Source organism: Telmatherina bonti (genome assembly GCF_933228915.1).
Source record: "Telmatherina bonti genome assembly, chromosome: 19".
Lineage (NCBI taxonomy): Eukaryota > Metazoa > Chordata > Actinopteri > Atheriniformes > Telmatherinidae > Telmatherina > Telmatherina bonti.
This window is the reverse complement of record NC_136617.1, coordinates 26,834,208-26,857,408: the sequence shown is the minus strand read 5'-3', so window position 1 is coordinate 26,857,408 and position 23,201 is coordinate 26,834,208. Positions and strand designations below refer to the sequence as shown.

The 23,201-nt window shown below is 38.1% G+C and overlaps 1 protein-coding gene across 1 annotated transcript; it reads right to left on the bottom strand.

Moving 5' to 3' along the window:
* Positions 1-2,566: 2,566 nt before the first annotated feature.
* Positions 2,567-21,656, bottom strand: LOC306769991 (sodium-dependent neutral amino acid transporter B(0)AT1-like; the record flags this gene model as incomplete). Its single annotated transcript, XM_079258759.1, has 24 exons — positions 2,567-4,408; positions 4,568-4,730; positions 4,812-4,971; positions 5,075-5,279; positions 5,354-5,510; positions 6,035-6,163; positions 6,249-6,361; positions 6,437-6,547; positions 8,294-8,475; positions 8,579-8,716; positions 8,806-8,946; positions 10,903-11,102; positions 15,112-15,314; positions 15,466-15,628; positions 17,520-17,679; positions 17,773-17,977; positions 18,096-18,252; positions 18,336-18,464; positions 18,552-18,664; positions 19,574-19,684; positions 19,785-19,966; positions 20,080-20,217; positions 20,796-20,936; positions 21,458-21,656. 24 exons carry the CDS (start codon positions 21,654-21,656, stop codon positions 4,271-4,273), a joined length of 3,738 nt encoding a protein of 1,245 aa, XP_079114885.1. The 3' UTR covers positions 2,567-4,270.
* Positions 21,657-23,201: the final 1,545 nt, after the last annotated feature.

Here is a 23,201-nt window from a genome sequence, read left to right as displayed (position 1 = left end):
GATATGGAAAAACATGATATGGAAAAAGAAAAATTCCCATGAGCAGCTAAACACTTCAAGGTATCCCTGAGGAAGATGAAGTTTGAGTCTCAAAAGAAGCTGCTGGTCTTCTCAATCTGAGTTTTTGTCCTCAACCCTACATGGCCTGACCCTAACCCTAACCCTCCAGTTTGTACAGTTAAGGTGCCCCTTTCCTGGAATATAAGGGCATTGCTTATCAGGCGCTTTAACTGGAATACGCTGACATATGACATAAGGCACCAAAAATGCAAAAACTTCTTTTGCATTTGTTTTTTTTTTTCCAAGGGGAATTTGGTACAAATGTGTCCCAAATATGAACATCCCAAACTAGTTAAAGTACCATCTCTGATTACTTACAGCTTTATTTTACCATCTTTGAGGTATAAAATTAATTCTAAAGGTCTACAAAAATTTTCTTCTGCACTAAGAAAATGCCTTACACAAAGTTAAATCCTTGTATTATGTTGAAAAAAAAATCACATTGATGATGTTGCCGGTCATTATGACCCACACTGTGTAAATCTACTCACAACATTAAAAAAAATCTAGTTCAACCAATAACAATGTTTTATCAGATTATGTAAACATTTAGAAAAGAGACATTCAATACAATCTTGTAACTACAACACCATATTTAGGAAATATTTTTGTTTTTCCCGCATTACAAACTTGCTCCATTTTCTCTGATTTTCTCAGTTTGAACATTTTCAATGTCCTCCAGATGATGGACAGACAGTAACTGCGTGTTTTCTGCAGATTCATGCAAGTTCTTGCTTATATTTTTTCTAACTATTACAAATATATAGCTTTCCCTTTAGAATTTCATTTCCAAGGTAGTAGGATGTGAAAAAGTTGTCACATGTGATGTTGTGCACCACCAGGTGGCTTTCCAGTTTACACTTACATATTTTATGCATCGCTAGATTTTGAATCACAGGCTATCCATATTTTTAAGCCATAATTCGCAGGCTTGTTGGGCATGTACTGTTGGAAAGGACAATACATGCCCATGCCTAAATGAAATAAGGCGCTCATTGCCAGTAACATGCAAACCAAGATTGTACAACAAAGGTAGAATTTCAACTCATTTCTCTCATACATCTGATCGCAGCTAGCTTGTCTCTTCCATGTCAATTCTCTCTGGTGTCGCGGTTGTCAAAGCAGATGACTCGAGATTTTTTGTCAAATGTCTCCAGAGACATTGTTGCTGGAAAGATCTTCATTCCACAGACTTACAGTACAGGGGCGAGAAAGTTTATCCCCAAGACACACCTGAGTGTCTGTGTATGAATGTCTATTCTAAAGCATAAAAAACATACATAAGCAATCAAAATTAAGTACAATAAAAAAAAACATTATTTTACTCTAATCAGTGACTTACCCACACTGAAGTGTCTGGGATAAAATGACCTCCAACATCATCTTTGTGTACAAACACTGCACAGATGTTCGACTACACATCAAAGTCTCCAAATTTTACTCAAAAGTTCATGAGCCCAGAAGAGGAAAAGTCACAAATTTTCATTAAGAAAAAGAAAAGTTAACCAGTAGTTTGTTCATCACAAAAACTGAAATGGGTGAAACTGAAATTGACCCATAACATAATATAAAGGTTAAACACGAGACTGACTAGCATCATTCCCACAATCTTCACCTTGAATGACTAAGTTGTTGAGCTTTGCAAAACAAGGAAACAGCTCAAAAAAAAAAAAAAAAAAAGGAAAGGAACAAGATTTCCACTTAACATTTTACACATAAAGTGTTCTTGATGCTTTCGTTGCCAGTGGAAATTACACAAGTTGAAATCCACTTGAGTCCGTGTGATTATAATTGTGCCTGTCCAACCAGTAGTTCACAACATTTTCTTTGAAGACCCCCTTCACACAGTTATTGAAACACTATGAAGCCCACATGCCCTGTTATAACTATGCTTGTCTCTATGCTTTAATTACCTACATCGTCTTTTTTTTTTAAACATTTTTTTTTAATGTTTTTTCTTTTCTGGGGTGGCAGTGCCTCAGGTGGTACAGCTGCTTGTCTTGTGACTTGATGGTTAGTTGTTTGAGTCCTGCTACCCGGAACTTCTGGAGCTCCGAGGGGAACTGCTTTCTGAGAGCCGGTCCCATGCCTGGATAAATGCAGAAGGTTGCGTCAGAGAGGGCATCCGGTGTAAAACGTGTCCTTTCATCTGAGCGATGATTCGCTGTGGTGACCTTTTCAGATGAACAAACCGAAAGGGAAACAAAAACAATATGTTTTTTCTCTTCTTTCTTGTATGTTTGTTCTTGATATGGACAAAATAATCTTCACTCGTATGGCGTACCAAGAGGGACTTTGATAAAGCAATACACCATTTTCATGATAATTATGAAATTAAAATATAAATTCCTAAATCTAGGTTCTAATTCAACAATTCATACAAAAAAATCAGTTTGCAAGTGTTTTATAATTACACATTTTAAATTCATTCATTCATTATCCTAACCGCTTGATCCGATGAAGAGTTGCGGGGAAGCCGGAGCCTATCCCAACTATCTTTCGGGCGAAAGGCAGGCTGTCCGCTGGACAGCACGCTAGTCCATTGCACTTGTTTTAAAATAAAATATTAAGTAAGATTTGCAAATTGAGATATTAATGATTAGATACTGTGATTTATCAATTTATTTTCAAATACCATTTCAAACAGGAGAAAAACGACCTAATTCCTAAAATGTTTGACAAAACATTTAGTCAAGAAGTTTAACTACACTACAAGGTATGAAGTTCAGCATTTTACTTGATCCTTATTATTCTTTAGTCATTGTGACACTTCCCTCTTCAGGCCAGTTTGGTACACTGCGTCTCCAACCTGCCAAAGTATCTGGACTTAAAAGTTAGAAGTTGGCCAAACAAACTGTTAAAGAGGCTTTTTTGTTAGGGCCCTCTCACTGTTTAAAAGGTGAAATTATGAAGAAAAATGTTTTTGAAAGACAGTGTTCGCACAGTAATGCATAAATAATGAACATGAACAAATAGAGGGTGGAATACAAAATAAGGATTCATGTAAGTTTGTTATTCAAGTGCATGTATGAGCATCTATCAAAGCTAATTTTGTTTTAAGAACCATTACAAGATTAAAAACATCAAACAAAGTGACTGACAATGTGTTCTACCAGAGGTGTTGCCAGCTAATTTTCCCAAATGTTTTGAGTCAGGACCCAAGTACCCAAAACATCTGTAAAGATGTTAGCAAAAAAAATAGTTGAAAGAAATTTTTAAAACATTTATACTAATGAGTAAGTTGAACCAAAATAAGATAAAAAAGAGTTTTTAAAATGATAAAATAAGTAAAACTACACATTAAAATTACCATCTATTGAATTAGAAATAAAAAAAAAGATGCAAAATATTAGGGTGATAAATACAACATAGTGCACAACATGCATGAAACAGTAAAATATTGAAGCAAAACTACATCGCTAATAGTAACAGCATTATCTTGACATGATGACATCTGATACCATAATCATGTACCACAAAAGAAATTCACCGTGGCTGGGACTGATAGCAATCTCATTGCCTAAAACTCTATGAAGTGGAAACAAATGGCATGTTTTGTTTTAGCAAAGTCGTTTCTCAATACTCCAAAGAGAATCAGATCCAATATTTTGACCGGTGAATATCAAAGTATTGGCTCAAGAGTATTATGAGACACATATCAACTGCTAAAAGAAATTGAACATTATGATTAAGAGCAGTCATTGGTGTAATTTGGGCTCAGTATGTTAATAACACAGGTTAAAGTGAAAAATCCAACCGTTTCAACATTTCATATTTCTTCTTCTTCTTTTTCTTTTTCTTCAAATGTAATATTTGAAAAGCACAAAACATTAGATGTTAGATCTAACCTTAGATGTCACATCTTCATACATTAGATGTATGCATCTGGACATTGGATTATAATTTAGGTCCTTTACAGTCTGCCAGTCTACCACTATCTGTACTATTATCTATTGTCTACTATGACACCTTTATTATATCTATATATATATATAAAAAAAAAAACAATCAACCAAACAAGAAAAAAAACCACATTGGTTCATATTACAATTTCAATTTCAATTTACATCCAATCTAGGATTTTGTGTCCTCACTGGATTTAGTGTCCTTACATGCTGAAAACACCTCTATGTTCTACTTCTTAAACAATCTTGGATCGTGCAACAAGAAGGACTTTTAAACATTCGACTCATTTTCTCTCTTTAAATGTTTATCGCTTGAAGCAAACAAACGCCAGTCGACACAGTGCATATATAGGCACTGCCAGGCTGGGGACTCCTGCCAAAACAAAGATGACCGCGTAGATCCATGAGGGGTAGGGAACTGATGCCAAAGCTGGAAAGCCCTCCTGTGAGACACAAACAATTTAATGTAGTTTGCAATAGATGAATATTGTATTATTTCAGTTAAAAAAGTTGTGTGCTTTAAATTGGTAAACCATCTTAATGGGTGAACAGTAAAATAAAAAAAAGGCAAAATAAGCAAGTCCGAGTTTGTGTGAGCTTACAGAGTTGGGATCCCAGACTAAGTAGGTGAGTTTCTCTTGAGCTTGAGTCACCAGGTAGAAAACTAAGATGACCAAGACAATTAGAGGACTGATGAACCGCCATGTAACCTGCCAGAAGATGCCTGGCTTACTTCCAGTCATAAACTCTATGTCCTTGTTAAACCTGCCCCAGAGGAAAGCATGAAAAACCTACTGTTACTGGTGGATCAGGACAACAATAGAGAAAAATGCGTTGATCAGATACCTGTCTACGCCGTAGATGTAAACAACAGCAATCATCTCAAACAAGCCGATGGTCAGCAATGGGACAGAACCAGCAAAGTTGTCAAAGAGAGATACCCAGTAAAGTCCTGAATTCTGCGCAAACAGGAGGCAGATGATGAAGGAAGCAAGGCATGTTATCCCTGCAACACGGAGGCAAAACAAGGGAGAAAACAATCAGATCATCTTGTGTTGTGAAGTTATGAAGCTGGTTTGTAGACTTATGAGCTATAGAAGGCAGAATACCAGTGAGTGCTTCATGAGGCCATGTTTTAGGAAACACTTTTAAGTCTTTCAAGGGGACCACCACTCCTTCAATGTTGCCAAACAGAGTTGAGAGGCCCAGGCAGAAAAGCATGATGAAAAAGAGGACAGACCAGACTGGGGAGGCGGGCATCTTGGTGATGGCCTCTGTGAAGACGATGAAGGCCAGACCTGTTCCTTCCACTCCCTTAGACAACAAGCAAAATGCAGATGAGAATACAACTCAATAACAATCTGGCAGACTTTCATTAAAACAGTCACCTCGCTCAGAAGTTTCTGCACGTCACAGGTTTCGACGTTCAGTCCATGAACAACTTCAGGATAGGTGCGGTTCAGATAGTTAAAAGCTGCATCATAGTTGCTTACGTTGAGGCTATCCTCAGGAAGATCAAATGCATTAGACAACGTCATGATGTTTCTAGAGAGAAAAATGACAGTGATTAGCCATTATGAATTACTTCAATGTTGTCAAAAGAAAGAATTAAATGTAAGTAATTTACTATCAAAACTAATGAACGCCTGGTAAAACACACGAAGACACCTGTGCCTTCATGTGTACTTAAAAAGTACTGTAACACCTCTAGTTTCAAACAACAAACCCAAATGCCAAACACGGATTACAACTTCTCATAATCAATATTCTGATAATATACATTGTGTGGCATGTGCCGTGAGCTCCAGGGTTAGGTACACAGGCAGTTGCAAATTGCACCGGAGGCATAAATGATCATTTTAATGTGTGGGGAGGTAAGTGCCTGTTTAATCAAACACAATCAAGATTATTAAAAAACTTGCAAAGCTAGCTAAAGTATATAGTAGCAATCCCCAGACCATTTAACTTTGTTTGTCATGACAACCAGTAGCGTGTATTGAAGTTTTTCCTCAACAAAAAGAGGTAAAAATTGTTTAACCCTTAAAAATCCTGAAACAAACTGTACTCACTGGCTGAAACATGCGTCGTATTTCTCCGTTGCTCTGAATCCAATGATGGAGTAGGTTACCATGGCAGCATAAACTGACGTAAAGCCGGTTACGCCAGACAAGATTACAGCATCTTGAACACAGTTGTTGCTGAAAAAAAACAATATTTTTTCTCATAAAAGTTGACAGAGATACTACACATCAAGAAAACGTCTTCCAACAGGCAGACCCTTACTGAACAGGGTTGTAGCTTGAGAAGGAGATGAGACCTCCCCATGCCAAACCAAAGGCGTAGAAGACCTGGGCGCCTGCATCCAGCCAAGTTGTAGGTTTAATCAGCTCATTCACCTGCACACAGGAAACATACAGTATTGTACAGAGCTTATGAGGGATTTTCTTTTTCTTTCCAAAATTAAAACATACATCTGGTGTGAAGAGGAATTTCAGTCCACTCAAGGAACCTTTAAGGGTCAGTCCTCGGATCAGGAAGATAGCCAGAACTATGTAAGGCAGGATGGCTGTGACGTACACCGCCTGAAGTTTAGACAAGAAAACAACAGAAGATTTTATTTTCAAATGGTCATTAAATATGAAAATACAATGGCGTTATCCTGATTTTGTCATTACATCTTCTGAAATATCCATTTGTTCAAACAAAACCAAAGCTATTATCAAAAAAATCTTTTAATACTAAGAAAAAAAAAAAAAAATCCACTAAAACATTAAAATAGAAATATTAAGAGAATAAATTGGAATGTAAAATTTAAAGTGTTTATGCTGACAATGTTTATAAATGTGCACATAATTTTTTTAAAAATGCTGAATGATTTTCTAAGGTTTTCTTCAGTGAAGATTTTAATTTTCAGTGCTCTCTGTGCTGGAGCAGAGTGGCAGATTTGGGAAATGGGCTTATCCATCTACCTCCCAATCTAATGGTCACAAGTTGCATCGTCCTGACTAGCAGCAGTCGTGTCTCTTTCTTTGCTTTGTAACTGCACAAAGTTAGTAACTTGTTTAGCTTGAACAGTTTAACAGGATGCTAGTTTAGAAGAGGTGTGTTTAAGAAAGCTAATTTTGGCTAATGTGTGCTAACTGCTAACTGCTACCCTTATTAAAACTTGTCATTTCATTTTACCATCATATGAGGTCAATTCCACTGTTATTGCTGCTGCACAGGGTCTCATAATATGAAAGCTGGAGCGTGGGGTAATGGGGTGTGAGGTTAAATATTCATGAGCAGCCAGATTTGTAAGCACATACTACAGAAATGCTTGCAGATCTGCATCACACACTGGCTAAACTCTCTAGCACACCTCTGCCATCCAACATCCAAAATTAGACCGTTAAAACTAAATCTAGTTATTTCCTTAGTTCAGTCATACACTTAAAAAAAACAAAACATAACTGTGGGCAGTTTAGGTGCGCCAACTACACTGGCAGCTAGCTTAGCGTCAGTGGTTGTTGTTGCAACTCTTGTAAACATCACATCCAGAGAAGAGGCATAAGAACCCCCCCTCCACCCATAAAGTGAGAGCAGTGACAGATAGTTGAAACCAAATATAGAAGCACTGTAAACATGAACACCTTAAATTTTACGCACTTTAATCTTTCAATTAAAGCTTTTTCAGTCTCAATTAAAAATTTTAATACACATGATTCAATAACAGTTTTTGTATTTTAACTTCAAGTTTTATTGCTTTTCAAAGCCAGATCTTATTTTCAGGATCAATACAAGCAGTGATCCAGCCCATAACGACGCAACATGTGGCTTCAACTTCAGTCTTATTGGACAATGATCTGAATTATTAAATATAACTTTGGGGTGTGGTGTGGGCTGCACGGTGGCATAGTGGTTGGCACTGTGGCCTCACAGCAAGAAGGTTGCTGGTTTGATCCTAAACTGGGACGAGGTTTCGACAGCACCTTTCTGTGTGGAGTTTGCATGTTCTCTCCGTGTATGTGTGGGTTCGCTCCAGGTACTTTGCCTTCCTCCCACCATCCAAAGACATGCACGTTAGGTTAATTGGTTACTGTAAATTGCCCATAGCTATGGGTGAGTGTGAGCATGAGTGGCTGTTTGTCTCTGTGTGCCTCTGCAATGGACTGGTAAGCTGTCCAGAGTGTACCCTGCCTTTTGCCCAAAGACTGCTGGGATGGGCTCCAGCTTCCCCATAACCCTTAATTGGACTAAGCGGTTGGGATAATAAATTAATGCACTTTGTGGTGTCTTGTGAATCTACTACTTTCAACCAACTTGTAGGTAAATAAGATTAAACCAACCTTGCCTGATGTGCTGATTCCCCTTATGCAGCACACAGCAATGACTGTCCAGGCAGCCAAAAGACAAACCACCATTGGCCAGTGGAGCCCTCCAGACTCAGCTATTGAGGTAGAACTGTCCATAGTGACTCTGTAGAAGTAATAATCCACGGTGGAGCTCTGTTGACACTCGGTTATGTATTCTTGGAAAAAGAATGAAAGGGAAAAAAAAGCAGGATCAGTTGTTTTAAAAATGATCTTTGCTTTAATCAAAGTGCTCTGTTATGGCTGAAAATGTGTAAATACCAGTGCTGTTCTCATTTAGAGGACACTGAGTCCAAGGCAGGGGTTCTTGGAATGAATTGAAGAGATACCACATGATCCAGGCTATTATGGTGTTGTAGTAGAGTCCAACTAAAAAGGACACCAGCATGGAGGCGATACCTGGGGTAAAGCGTTGTTCAATGTGAGATCATGCAGGAAGCAAGGTGTTTAATTCTTATAACAGTCGCTACCATGACTGTTTTACTCACCGACACCAGTCAGGTAGGGGCTGATGGACCGCCATACCCCCACACTGCCTTTTCTGAGACGCTGGCCGATGGCAAACTCTAACAGCAGGAGAGGCATTCCTTCCAGTACCAACAGGATCAGGTAGGGAATCAGAAAGGCACCTGGAAAACACACCTGCTCAGTGATCTTGGGTTTTAATCAGGTTAAATGTTAATTTAGCATAATAAGTGCCATGATGAATTGTTTTTATCCAGACTGGAATTTTATCCAGTGTTCATCATTGTAAAAGGACAATTATGTGGCATCCTCTCATCTCAAAATAAGCTAAATTCCTTATAATTCTGTCATAATATTACAAATGTTACAACTCCTAAAGATCCCCAGCTTATTGAAAATGCTGTTGTAAGAGTACAGATGGGCAGTCATGAGGAAGATGATGTGTCTCAGGTTTTGGATTTCTTTAAATGAATTTGTATGACTTTGAAGATGTCCCCTAGTGTCCGCTAGTGTGTTTGTGCACCCCACCAAACCCAGTCTCAACATGGAAAATGAATGGTTGGATGGATGGTTTGAAATTTACTACACAGACTTTAAAGATTTAATTAAGTATACAAACTTATATGACAAAACTATGGTACCAATATTAGAGCAACACTACATGAGTTTCCGACCCTAAAACCTCTGACTCATTTTGATGCCATACTGGCTTTAATTATACACTTTCTTAGAACGATGCTGAACTCACTAAGCATCAATCACTCACTATATTACTTTATTACCTTTAACCTCTAACCTTTAGACAACTGGTCAACCAAGCAGCTGACAAAAACAGATGCCCTGCAGGAAACTCTTCCTGTCTCAGACTTTGTCTGCACATTCCAGACAAGGATCATATAACTTAAAGAAAGCTTTGTGCATAGACACAAAACACAGCAGGATCACAGCAAATCAATGCATATATGTCTAATACTTAATACAAACCAATCTCATAACAATTTTCTCCAACAGTATCTCTGTAGCATCCAGAGGCCTTAGAAGCAGCATTTACAAAGTTATTGTCTAGTTCAGGTGTCACATGACAGCTGTGACAGCTTTTGCTTTATGGCACTGTGTTATAATAGATAATGGATATCAGCACACTGGCCTTTTAAAAGCACAACTTAGAGGATATTATTGGGGGAAGAGAGGAAAAGAAAGAGAGAATGAGAGGGAGCAAAAGATTAGATAAGAGTTGACATAAGACTGAGTTTTACAGGCTATAGAGAGCTCAGAAAAGATACAGGATGCAAGACGGATGCCAAATTAACCAGTTCTATGAGGTACCAAAGTGCAAAAATTTGAGCACTATTTATGCCATGTTTTCAAAGGAATTGACATTTTGCACGTTTTATAAAAGGAAATAGTAAATATTGATTGCAGTGATTATTTGTTATCATTTACAGTTAGCATATTTTTCCTTGTGTAGGCAGTTTTTCTTTCAACAAAACTTTCAGTCGCATGACTTAAAACAAAATATGTAAACTGGCACAGCAGCAGTTCTTATCAATCACTACATGTTATTTACATCCGCATGGGGTGTTATTGTAACTTTTATTATGAGCAGAGGTTTAAAATACATGAGCTAAATATAAATGTGCTACATGCCTTTGAAAGATTTCCTTTACCGGTGACCTAATATGCAACACTCGAAGACAGTGACCCACTTAATACCAATCCATTTGCAAATAAGCTCAAATGTACATTCAGTTCTAAGTTAAGCTGAACACAGAGTCTTTGTGTCATAAACAGTGTCAAAGGTTAGCCATTACTTTACAAGACCTATTACGCTTGAGAATCATTAATGCAACTTGATGGCAATGCCATCCATGACTGTTCTCCTGTAGTCGTAAATAAGTGATGTATTTATCTTCTAGAGTAGCTATGTGCCCATAATACCAGGGATTTTCTTGAATGTAAAATATTTAAGCTCACATCTAAGGTACTTTGTTATACTTTGCCTTTTGAACAACCACCCCCCACGCACACAGGCACACAGGCACACAGGCACACAGGCACACAAAAAAGAAATAGAAAATGAGAAAATTTCCTCTGGATCAGAACAGTCTGTCTTCACTTACCTCCTCCATGACTTTGACACAAGTAGGGGAATCGCCAGACATTTCCAAGTCCAATGCAGAAACCTACACAAGTTAGTATATATTGGATTTTGTTGTCCCAATGGGGTCTGTCCGCTGCTTTCTCCTTTTCTACCCTTTCAAGTTCTTCATAGTCAGGGATCCTGAGATCCAGTCCTGGGTTAGGGAGTACCAGTCTCATGCTGACAACATGTGAACTGAAGCATAGCGATAGTGAGCTACTGAGGCACATTGAGGACTTGGTGTGCACACATCTCTATAGCCACACAGCACCTTTGGCATTGTTGAAACAAATTTATGATCTTTTACTACTGTGCGGCAACAGATTAGTCTTAAAACACTAACTGTACATTAGTCTAAAAATAACTTTATTCTAAGTAACTATATGTGGCATTTCATTTTTTTATACTGAAATTATTTTTAACATTACTGCAAATTTCTCACTTTTTGGTGAACATTTCTAAATTCAAATATAGCATTCATGTCAATAGTATAAATCTGAAAAGTATTTATTATTTGTGTGTGTGTTTTTCAATTTGTTCTTTTCTTTTTTTAACTTCTCAGGATGATAGCAAGCACAATGACTGGCTACTTTGTTATGCCAAATATATATAAGATGTCTCTTGATATATAATTTTTTTTCTTTTTTTTTTTTTTTTAGATCATCTGTTCAGAAATTCCCATATTATTGCTGGACCTGACAAGAGGGGTGAGGAAAAAGGAAAAGAGAGTAAACAGAAGAGAAAAACAGAAGCATGAGAAAAAAAACAACAACATGGATTCACTGGATAGAAAGTAACAGCATACTAAACAGAAAAAAAACAGACATCAGCTGCTTCACCTGGAAGAAAACAGAAAACCAACCAACCACCAACATCCACAAAAACAAAAATGTCAGCAACATTAAGAAAAAGCATGAACGTAACTATAGTTATGGGTAATTAAACCCACAGGCAACACAGTGACTGGATCAGCATGCAGATTTGAAAATATGGGGGCAAAATAACAGGCAGTAATCAGTGATCATGCAAATGCAACTGGGTCACTGCAAAGATCAGAAGCAGACCAGAGGGCCCTCAGGACCTGAGAGACCAGTCACTACCCAAAGGCAAGGTAAGTTTGTCTGTATAACACAGTTCAACAACATGGTGATTTAAAGTACTTTACAGAGACAATAACATAACAGAAAATAAGAAAATAGAAGCTGAATGCAACTTCTTCATGTCTCATTCTGACTGTGGGAACTGATAAAAGACCAGATCCAGGTAACCTGAGGGGTCTGGTAGGTTCATAATGGGACAAGTCACTGATGTATTTTGATCCTAAACCATTCAGAGCTTTATAGACCGGCAACAGAACTTTAAAGTCCATTCTCTGAAGCACATTCAGCCAGTGTAAAGACCTCAGAACTGGACTGGCTTAGTCCACTTTCATGGTCTGAGTGAGGACTTGATCAGCAGAGTTCTAAATTAGCTGCGGGAGTCTTTTTTTTTTTTTTTTTTTTAATGAAAATCCATTAAGACACTGTTAGTAATCATGCAGACTAAAGATGAAAGTGTGGACTAGTTTTTCCAGGTCCTGCTGTGACATCAGACCAATTTCCGTTGATATATTCATAAGGCGATAGTAAGTTGACTTTATTATTCCCTTAATGGGTTTTTTAAAACTCCAGCCTCCCTGAGACCCTAACCACACCCCAGGCGGCTATGTATCTGCTCAGAAGGTGACAGAGAAAGGCCCCGGTCGAGTACCCTGCAGCTGTGAAGGCATTAACGGCAACAACAATCCGCAAAATAACAGTGACATGGACATTTTCTCAATGTGTAGCACCCGCTCCTCTTTTAATACCAAAAAGTCTGGAAACTAAGGAGATCACTGCTAATTGTTCAGTACTCCCAAGTACAAGTTCAGTAATCCATTACAAGTCAATTCTTCTTCATATTTTATGTCTTACAATGCGCCGGACTGGTCAAAGTCTGGGAAGGATTGCAGGCAGGCCAGTTCAGTGGACTCGAAGCCATGCAGTTGGAATAGATGCAGTGTACAGTTTAACATAGTCTTTCTGAAACATGCAAGACCTTCTCTGAAAATATGTTTCCTACTTGGGAACCTTGTTACTTTAAAACATGTAAATATCTATAAATGAGTTTCGACCTTGAAAGGGCAGTGCTTCTAAATAATGTTCACATGTGGCTTTTCTCTTTGCATGGTAAAACTTCAACCTGTATTTGGACACTGTGTGTTCGCAGTGATTTTTGGGAGTGTTCCTGATTTCCATTAAAATAATCCTGTCTGTTTTTAATATGGTACTGCATGAGGAAAACAAGTATAAAAGCTTCCATTAGTTTAGCAAAATAGTATGCAGCAAATTATAAAATACTCAAAGGTTGACCAATTTTATGTTGAGTAGCAGTATTTCTGAAATTTTTCCCACTATATTTCTCTATATTTTTTGCAGATTGCTGAACATCCGTAACTTTTTCTTTGCAAGACTCTAAGGTTCTAATTTTGTTACAAATAAACACATGAATGAAATATGTGCATTACTGAGCTCAAGAGACAATTAAGTCGTTTTTTTTGGAACATATCCAAACTAGCTGATTTTCTCTGACTGTAGTCTGTATAGCGAGCTAAGCTACTAGCATCAAGCTTATTACATCCTCCACGAGAAGCAAGAACTGAGTTCTTGCTCTCGAGGCTGCAAGAAAGAAAACCGTATTTTTTGTCAGGTCCATACATACTCCACGAGAAGCACGTCTGCAGCGGGGAGGAATCACTGCAGGGGGGGCGCGATGTTTTATGTGCAATGAACCCGGTTGTTACCGCCGCTGAGGAGGTTCTGGTTTTCCTGGTGTCTTTGTGTTCAAGATAACTTAAAAGGTTACAGATGGATTTTTATAAAAATTTCAAGAGTTTAATGTAAAAATGAAGAACTGATGATATTTTGGTGGTGATCCGGATCACTGTTTGGATCCAGGAATTCTTTAAAAGGATTCTTTAACATTGTGCTTGGCAGAGGTTTCTGCTGTCCTGGTGCTTTTTTAGTTTCATATCTAACAAGCGACTTCATCTGTGGCAGGGTGCGCGTGCACGCGGCTGGGTCAGAGTGTTTTAATGCCACATGTAAAAATCTTCGTACTTGTTGTTCACAATGTCAGTTTTCCTCATGCTTATTTTTTGTTCAAGTCAACTCCTAAGTGTCTGTCACTACCCAACAACCCACCCGAAGCCATAGAGATAAATGGCATTTCAGAATGGTATTTTACATGTATGACCTAGCACAGGGTCTGCACACAGCCTATACAGGCCTTTAGAGTAGGTCACCAATGTTAACAGCTGTTTGCCAAACACTAAGAGGGGGGTTGCACAACATGATACCTATAAAAAGAAAAACTTCAGTCTATAGGCTTGACTGTAAATGGCTACATAACTATCAGTCACTTGAGTTAGACACATTTACTAATTACAGATCATATTTGTGACACAATATAAGTACTGTGATACTACTATGTTTTGATAAAGCTCAAAAAATAAATGCAAAAAGTCAGATCAAAGCATTTACAGTAGCAAGCCATACAAGTTAATGTTGCACCTTCACTGAGCCTTTTATATCCATCTGGGCTTCCCTAAAACTCCCAGACCATAAGTAATCTATCTCAGAGTACACGGGAGCTGCAGATTCACTGCTGCCTTGATCAGTGAGCTCGTATCCAGGTGGTGTTTGACATAATAACAAGCTAGTCCAGAGCCAACTTAACCCATTAAAACACAAAAGTGCTTCAGTTCATAATTTCTGAGCTTTTGCTGTAAGTGGGTTTTAACCTAAATGTATTTTCATTAAACCTTCCCGTCATGTGTGAAACGGGGTATATGCTTGTGCTGGATATGTTCATTGTGTATTTTGGAATAGCATGACACATGTTGGTAGTGAATAGTTTCATGTAAAGCAGATATCCAACAATGTCCAAGTATTCTGTGAATATACAATGTATTAAACATGTTAAGAAAACTAATGTCACAGTATCAATTATATCTTACTTTATAGCTTTTTACTAAAAAACATCTTAATATCTTTTCAATTTGTCTTAAAGCTGTTGTTACTATGATCTATGTTCATCCACTGTCAGATGAGGAAAAAGCAGCATGCAAGTCAACTTCAAATATCCACATTAAGTTAAAGTTGCTTAAAACTTCATTCTGTCACTCATTTGTATTTTGGCAGAGATCGTGTCCAGTTTATTGCTGCTGTCGTCCTTCTGTTTGCAACATTTTGCTCGTATGAATTTGAAGAGAGCAGTGAAGGGGATGGCTATACATGGAACGCCAGCCAGGATAAAGATGATGACGTAGATCCAGGATGGATAAGGACGCTCTTCGAGGGTGGGAAAGCTCGCCTACAGTGATACAATTTATACAACGCAACAAACAGTCAGAAATAGTTTGTTTATAATCAGAATTTATGAACAATACCATCTGTGTTGAATTTCTCCTGCAGCACTGAAAGCTAACCATAATAAATGTTTATATCATGATAGACACACTTACCGACTCCTGGTCCCAGACCAAATAGGTGAGGGTCTTGGTGACTTGAGTTACAAAGTAAAAAATCAAGATGACGATCATAATGAGTGGGCTGATCACTCTCCACGTCACCTGCCAGAAGATGTTGGGTTTGTGGCCGATCATAAACTCAATGTCCTCGTTAAACCTGTTCGGAAGCAATCACAAGAGAGTGTTATGTGGCTGAGTGTGTATGAAATCCCCCATAAAACATGACCTTGTAGTTTTATTAGTTACAGTGCACAAAGCAACATGTGCAGCTGTCAGTCAGGACTCAACAGGTGGATGCTGGGCTGAACTTGGTGTTTCTACTTTGTCCTAGGCAAGCTTTGTACCCCAGATTAATACATCAATAGAACAAAACATGTTCCCTTCTGTGGAACAGTTCACATCTGACCGGACTAAGTTGTTGTACCGCAGAATTCCTGCTTTCATTCACAATATTACTGGAACTAAAAAGAAAATCAGAGACATTTTTTACTGCATTTCTCACAAAGATTTGCTACATCAGAAGACACAATCTGTCCCTTTTGAGAAAAATCCCTCTCTCATGTTGTCTTTGAGGCGTTATCGCTGGGCCAAGGTCAGAACACAACGCTCAGTTATTTCCTGCTTTTCTGAATTTTATAACAATCTGTTGAATATTACAGAGCAGCTTTCATCCAGTCAGAGCCTGTCTCTGTCTTACGTCACACATACCTCGTTACACATATTTTCAAATAAATTAAAACTTATGTGGACAATGAAAATATTGTTATTGGATACAAAGTACTTATAGATAAGTTCCCAGTCCGTTTGTGGTGCATCTTTATGTGTTTTTCTGTACATGTCATTTTAGTTTCAACCAATTCAAATTACAATAATCTGTGATCTGATTTGTCTCGGTCTGCAATGTTTAATAAATGTATACTCAACCACAGTGGGGTAACCGGTCTAAACAAATGACTTGCCCTCAGCTGAAGCAATCACAGCACCAGATCTGGTTCTGCACATGGTTTTGTAGATGTCATTGGTTATTTGGTTTACATGAGACTGTGGTGTAGGGGCTTCAGGTTAGAGACATTAAATGATCAGCTTGTATGATGTGTTAAAACTGGGGTCTGTTTGCAGAGCTCACATTATTGGTCGTGCATCCGTATGGTAACCGCAAATGATGGGCCCTTTCTTATTATGAGCTGCACAGATCAAGATGGATACTGGTTTGCAGAAATTGTGAAGACTTGAATGATGAATGATGGTAAAACAACTCAGTAACAACTGTACAATACCAAGTATACACACAGCGTACAAGAGTCTTTGTCAAAGTATAAATTAGTTATGCAAACTCTTTAAAAAGATTAAACTCTTTTGGTTTAACTCCCTTAGAAGAGCTGGCTCTTTTGGTCCCCACACTGCTCTTCAATATAATACAGAGCCTTTATTTTAGCCAAGTTTAGTATTTATAACTACAGATTTTAATTGTGTGTTCATAAGCAATTTTTCCCCCCTTTTTTTTTTTATAATATAAAAACTTTAACTTTAAATTTTCATTAGTTCTTTGTAAAAGAAAATTCAACCTTTAAATAAATAAATGAACACACAACCACAACAAACAAATGTAATAAATAAAGGCCAATTGCTTCATACCAGATTTATCTCAGACAGAAATTTATTGTAATGGTAGCTTTTTTAAAGCCCTGTATGAGTTGAAATTCACTAACTTCTTTGCTTTTTGCCAACAGACTTGCTTGTAGCTCCCTCCTCTGCTCTGTGTATCTGACTTTTACCACTACAGTCTTCTGAAGGTGTACCCCCCTTTTTTTCTTTAACATAGTGGTTATTATTGTAGTTTTTGCTCACTTGTGATTGTCAGCATGGTGCACACATTCAAAAAAAGTCCTGACACTTAAAATTTGGGCTCCCCAGCACAAGTCAACTATTGTTCACTACGACCCTTATGATTCATCACTAGGATAAATTCTAACATGCTTATAATGGTAGTTTTAGCATGCAAATATTTGCTTATTTGCATTTAGTGTGAAATGCATTAAGTCACTCACCTATCTATGCCATAGATGTAGATAACTGAGATCATTTCACAAAATCCGATGACCAAAAGCGGGATGGAGCCTGCAAAGTTGTCAAAAAGAGCTAACCAGTAGTTCCCAGAACGCAGAGCAAATATGAGCCCCAATGCGAAAGAGATCAAGCAGGTCAGACCTGAAAACACAATAAAAACCATCTGTTATGGTGTTGTTTCTGTATCTCATGTTGATGAATATTTAAATGTAGCGACATATACGAGAGGGTTACCAGAGAAAACTTCTTTGGGCCAAGACTTTGGCAGCACTCTGAGGTCCTGCAAAGGAACCACCACTCCTTCCATGTTCCCAAACATAGTGGAGAGACCGAGACAGAACAGCATGATGAAGAAAAGAACAGCCCAGAGAGGGGAAATGGGCATCTTAATGATGGCTTCTGTGAACACGATGAAAGCCAAGCCTGTCCCCTCCACACCCTGAAAAAAAACACACCGGCCATGGATTTAAGGTTATATTTGATGTTAATTAAACACAAAAATGAACACATGTAATTAGATAAATAAATAATAAAAAAAAAAGATTTTATTTTCTCACCTGACTCAAGAAAAACTGCAAGTCACAGGTCTGTAGTTGCAATTCTTGTATGGCAGCTGGATTTGTTTGGTTGAGGCCGGCTAGAACTGTCTCATAGTTGCTGGCTGTGATGTTGTTCTCCGGGTAGTTAAAAGCATTCATGAGCTTCAGGATGTTGCTGGAAGAAAAGAAAAGCACATCAACTATGAGTCTACTTTGCTTGGCTTTAAAGTCTTCTTCTTTGAGGAATCTGAAACTTACCCATCCAAGCAGTCATCAAATTTTTCTGTGGCCCTGAAGCCGATGATGGAGTATATAACTGTAGCTGAGTACACAGAGGTGCCACCGTTGATGATGGCAATGAGGACGGCATCTTGTTCGCAGTTGTTGCTGCAAGATTATTTGAGAGAAGATTGCGTGAGGGGAGCTGCTGCACTGAGGGTTCCTGTTTACTGCGCACCTGAGAGTTTTACTTACTGAACAGAATTGTAGCTAGAGAAAGAGATGAGACCTCCAAAAGCCAGGGAGAAAGAGTAGAAGACCTGAGCCCCTGCATCCAACCACGTTGCCGGGTTCATCAACTCATCTACCTATAATGGAATAATAAAAGAAATACTGATAAGGCTGTTTACTGCTTTAAATGGGGAAGTGTGATAATAAACAGGCGTGATGTAAATTCTTTCCCACTGTCAACATCTTTGTCAATAATTAAGGTGTAAAGGATTGTAATTTTGCTTTATATCGTGTGTGACTTTACACTGCCTGCATTGTGTCTTCCAGGAGACCAAAATAGAATAAAAACGCAGCCTTACATGTGCAAACCTGATAAACTAGACCAGGTAAATTGATTTTCAGCCATCATTATCAGCTCTGACCGGTCGCGATTAAGGTTCACGGCGCACGTTCATAGGTTTCTTATCTGTGTTAACTCACTGCAGTTATCTTGAGTTTCTGCACACCTTAGAACACTATGTGTTCCGATTAAAATAGGTGTAAAGGAAGTGCTTGGCATTTCTGAAAACACAGTGTCATTTATAAAGCCGAGATAAGACTGAGCATGAACATATTGAAACCATCTCCTGTTATCTGATGATACTTTTATCAGCTTTGTAAAAAATTATCTGTATTGATATGCAGCCTTGGATGAGATCTTTGTGATCCATCAAATAGATATTTGCTGGCCTTGCAGTGAAACTCAAGTCATCAGCAGTCATAGGACAGCTGGTGGAGTCTCATACCAGCTACCCGGAGTGGCATGGATTTCTCTAAGTTCATCTCACTATTTGTCAGAAAACAAATCAGTTAAAACGGTGTCATCATATCATCAGCCATTATAAATAAACTCCTGGACACAAAGAGCACAGACTATTCAAGACTTGTAATAATTTGGTTTCCAAGCAACAAACACCATTTTTCTAAAAGGTTTAACTGCTTTTAAATCAATGTATGTCGTGAATGATGGTGACAAATTTTGGCTGGTGGCTATAAACATTGCTTACATCTGGTGTGAAGAGGAACTTAATTCCATCTACGGAGCCTTTGAGAGTGAGTCCCCTGATGAGGAAGATGGTGAGGACCAAATATGGCAGAGTAGAGGTGATGTACACCGCCTGAAAAATGACATCATAACACATGATCCAAAGATCCTCATGAGATCTGGATGTTTCAACGAGCATGTCAGATTTCTCACATGCAATTTAACATTCAGACCTTGCCAGTTGTTTCAATGCCACGAATGCAGCAAACATAGAGCAAAGTCCAGGCAGCTACCAGGGACAGAACCATCCACCACTGCAGACCTCCTGCCTCATCGATGGCTTGCGAAGTGTTGAGAGTCTCTCTGTACCAGAAATAGTCGACAGTGGAGCTCCTTGCGCACTCCTCCACCAATCCTGCGAAGGACAAATTAAGCTTGGGATCATATTATGAAAAGATTGCTAGGATTTTTATCACAAAGCACACGTGGTATTTGGGAGCTCTGTTATTTTGACAGATGAAGCCACACCTGTCCTGTTAGCATTTAGAGGACATTGGCTCCAAGGCAGAGGATCTTGAAAGGAGTTGAAGAGATACCACATGATCCAGGCCATGATGGTGTTGTAGTACATGCCCACCAAAAAAGAGACAAGCAGAGATGCAATACCTGAAAAACATCAAGATGTAGTTAGACTACCAAAAAAATGTGTATAAGGCGCAAAAAAAGCAGATGAGTTTCTAGTGCATCATTTTTACAGTATTTGGCCTGTTGATGGTGCTAAATGAAAATTAAAAGCTTCCTCCTGAGTCATATGGTCATCAAAAGTCTAGTGCCAATGACATTCAGTAGTTATGGAGATAAAAGTGAACTCCATGAGCTTCTCATTCACAAAAGTGGAGCTATATAGAGAATTAGTCCCTTAATTTAAACCCCCCAAACCTCTCAGTATATTCAAAGGGCTCCAAAATATAACTTTTTCCAATACTTTTCTCTTATCACTTTTAAAGCCTGTCAATGCAGGAGGTTTTCCATCCTCTTGAAATCAAGTTGACTGTGCTGTCAGACACAGACTGCACGAAATCTCATATTAATCAATGAAATGTTGGCATTAAGAGACATATTGACCAATAATATTGTTTTCCTTTAAGCTATACAGCAAACCTACCACAATGCAAAAAAAAAAGGGGAAAAATGAACCAAGCATCTATACTTTTTATCATTTCTGTTTCTGTTTGTATACACACCAACTCCTGTCAGGTGAGGATTGATTGCCCTCCATACTCCTGTGCTGCCTTTCCTGAGGCGCTGACCGATGGCGAACTCTAAGTGCAGCAGCGGGATTCCCTCCAGAACCAGCAGGATAAGGAACGGAATCATAAATGCACCTGGAAATAAAACATTCACATAATAATAAGATGTTGATCTCACAGCGGCAATAGCTTAAAACTCACAAGTGTTCCCACATTTCTATTTTTGTGTCATTAAGGTCTAATCAAAGGTAATCTGACTAATTCTGTTGACTTATTTTCTTAATTATTGTATTATATATGATTGTTTGATTTTTATGTTTTGCATTAAATGGTTATTTAATCATTTGTAAACTTAGTTAAATAATACTATAAATAAATAACTATCTTTAAACTATACATAACAATAAATATCAAATTCCTTTCATTCAAAAAATGAATGTCAGTGTCAGACACTTTAATTGGTCTTTCGGCTCGTAAAAACATTCACGTTCCATTGTATTTATTGAATTCTTCACATTGTTTTGATATCTCCATGCTAACAAAAAACTAAATACATTATTCCATACAAACAGGATAAAAATGAACAATAAAATATTATTTTTTGGCACTGGGTGTATTTTGTAACATCTTTCATATAAATTGTCATCCATGCTCACCTCCTCCATGGCTTTGACACAGGTACGGGAACCTCCACACATTACCGAGTCCTACGCAGAAGCCCACACAGGTGAGCAGATACTGGGCTTTGTTGTCCCATTTTGGTCTGTCCCCAGCCTCCTCCTTCTCCATCCTCTCCAGGTCTTTGTGAGAAGGGATTCTGTCCTCCAGTCCCGGGTTTGGTAACTTCAGTTTCATGGTGGCGTTTTGTAAACTTCACTTGATACAAAATTTGAAACTGTAGCTGAATCTTCGTTTGATAACAAGTGGCTAGTTTTTCTTTTTACTGCAAGCCTGCAGCGTGCGTTCTCTGAAATGATCCTTTCTGTGTAAACAGCTGCTTCTCTGTCTGTGGACTGACTCTCCCTCTGAGTCCTCCGCTCGATCTGTGTGTCCGCGGAAGGGGCAGTGAGGTGCTTACTTTGACCTGTGGCATCTAAGCTGCAGTTATCAGTAGCTCATTGCTGTCAGTGTTGTATTATGTAATGTCAGCAAGTCTAAATGGAAAATAGGCACACCCTTGACAATGGTTAATGCATCACAAGAGATCTCACCTCTGTTCCTTAGTTTGTGATGACCAATCAGGGAGACACAGAAAACATATCTTTGGGAATTCAGCAGGAAAAGTAATTAAATCTAAACAGGAAAACATGACTTTATCTTCTCTTAAATGTGAGATTTTCTTGGATATTTAAATGAAAGTGCATATATATATATTTCTCATTTTGTATGACTTAATAAGGCACTGAAGTTGGAAGATCCACAATTATTATGGCTCATCTTCACTGATTGAGTGCATATAAACCTTATCAGTTATCTCCTAAAATTCAATAATTAACTAGAGACACACTTGTGTCAGCGTTTAAAGACGTGAATATTTACAGTAAAATGTTAAACAGGCACATCGAAGTTCATTTTTCTGATCCAGACACTGTTTCATGTACATGAAGAACCCATCATGCTCTGTAATAAATATACTGTTACTGATCAAGTCCTGACAGGAAAGCTTCATGGTTATTCAGTCTGAAAATAGTCTTTAAGAGGAGACTCTCAGCTTTAATCAGACATTAAAACAGCATTGGAGAAGTAGAGATTTAATGTATTTTCACATACTTTGTGAAGTACAGGCACATTCATTAACCAATTAGTACCATATGTCCTGACCGGACAGATGTCTTTTTTTACTCACCCTTTCAGGTACATACAGGACGTTATAAACCATTGGATGACAAATGTTGTTGAGATATGATATATTCTGGGTTACAAGTATAACTGTACATTTAGTACAAAGTTATTTCTGTCAAGTCACCAATGCAGTTTATCTTTGAAGCCATACTTTACTCTAGTAGCAAATAATACTGCAGCAAAACCGGTTTTGTTATATCAACGAGGGTCCAGTAAGTAGCCCAGTTAAATAGTTGCTCCGCAGTAAAGTTTTTTAATCCATAATAGGTGAAAATATAAGGATTTCAAGGGGTTTAGTACATTCCTGTGTCTGAAACCGTCTTGTGATAACATAGCCTGATCCAGCCCATTTAACCATACAGTACCACATCACCTATAGCTAAAACAACTTGCTCACCAACAAATAGGAAAAGAAAATGTAGAGAAGGAAGCCAAAGTAACATTATAAGAAGCTGTGAGGAAATGAGATCAAGTTAAGAAGTTAAACCCTCCTTCCCTCTTCCCCCACAGCTACAATGTGAGCTCAAGAGCAACAAACTGCCACATTTCTTGTTCACT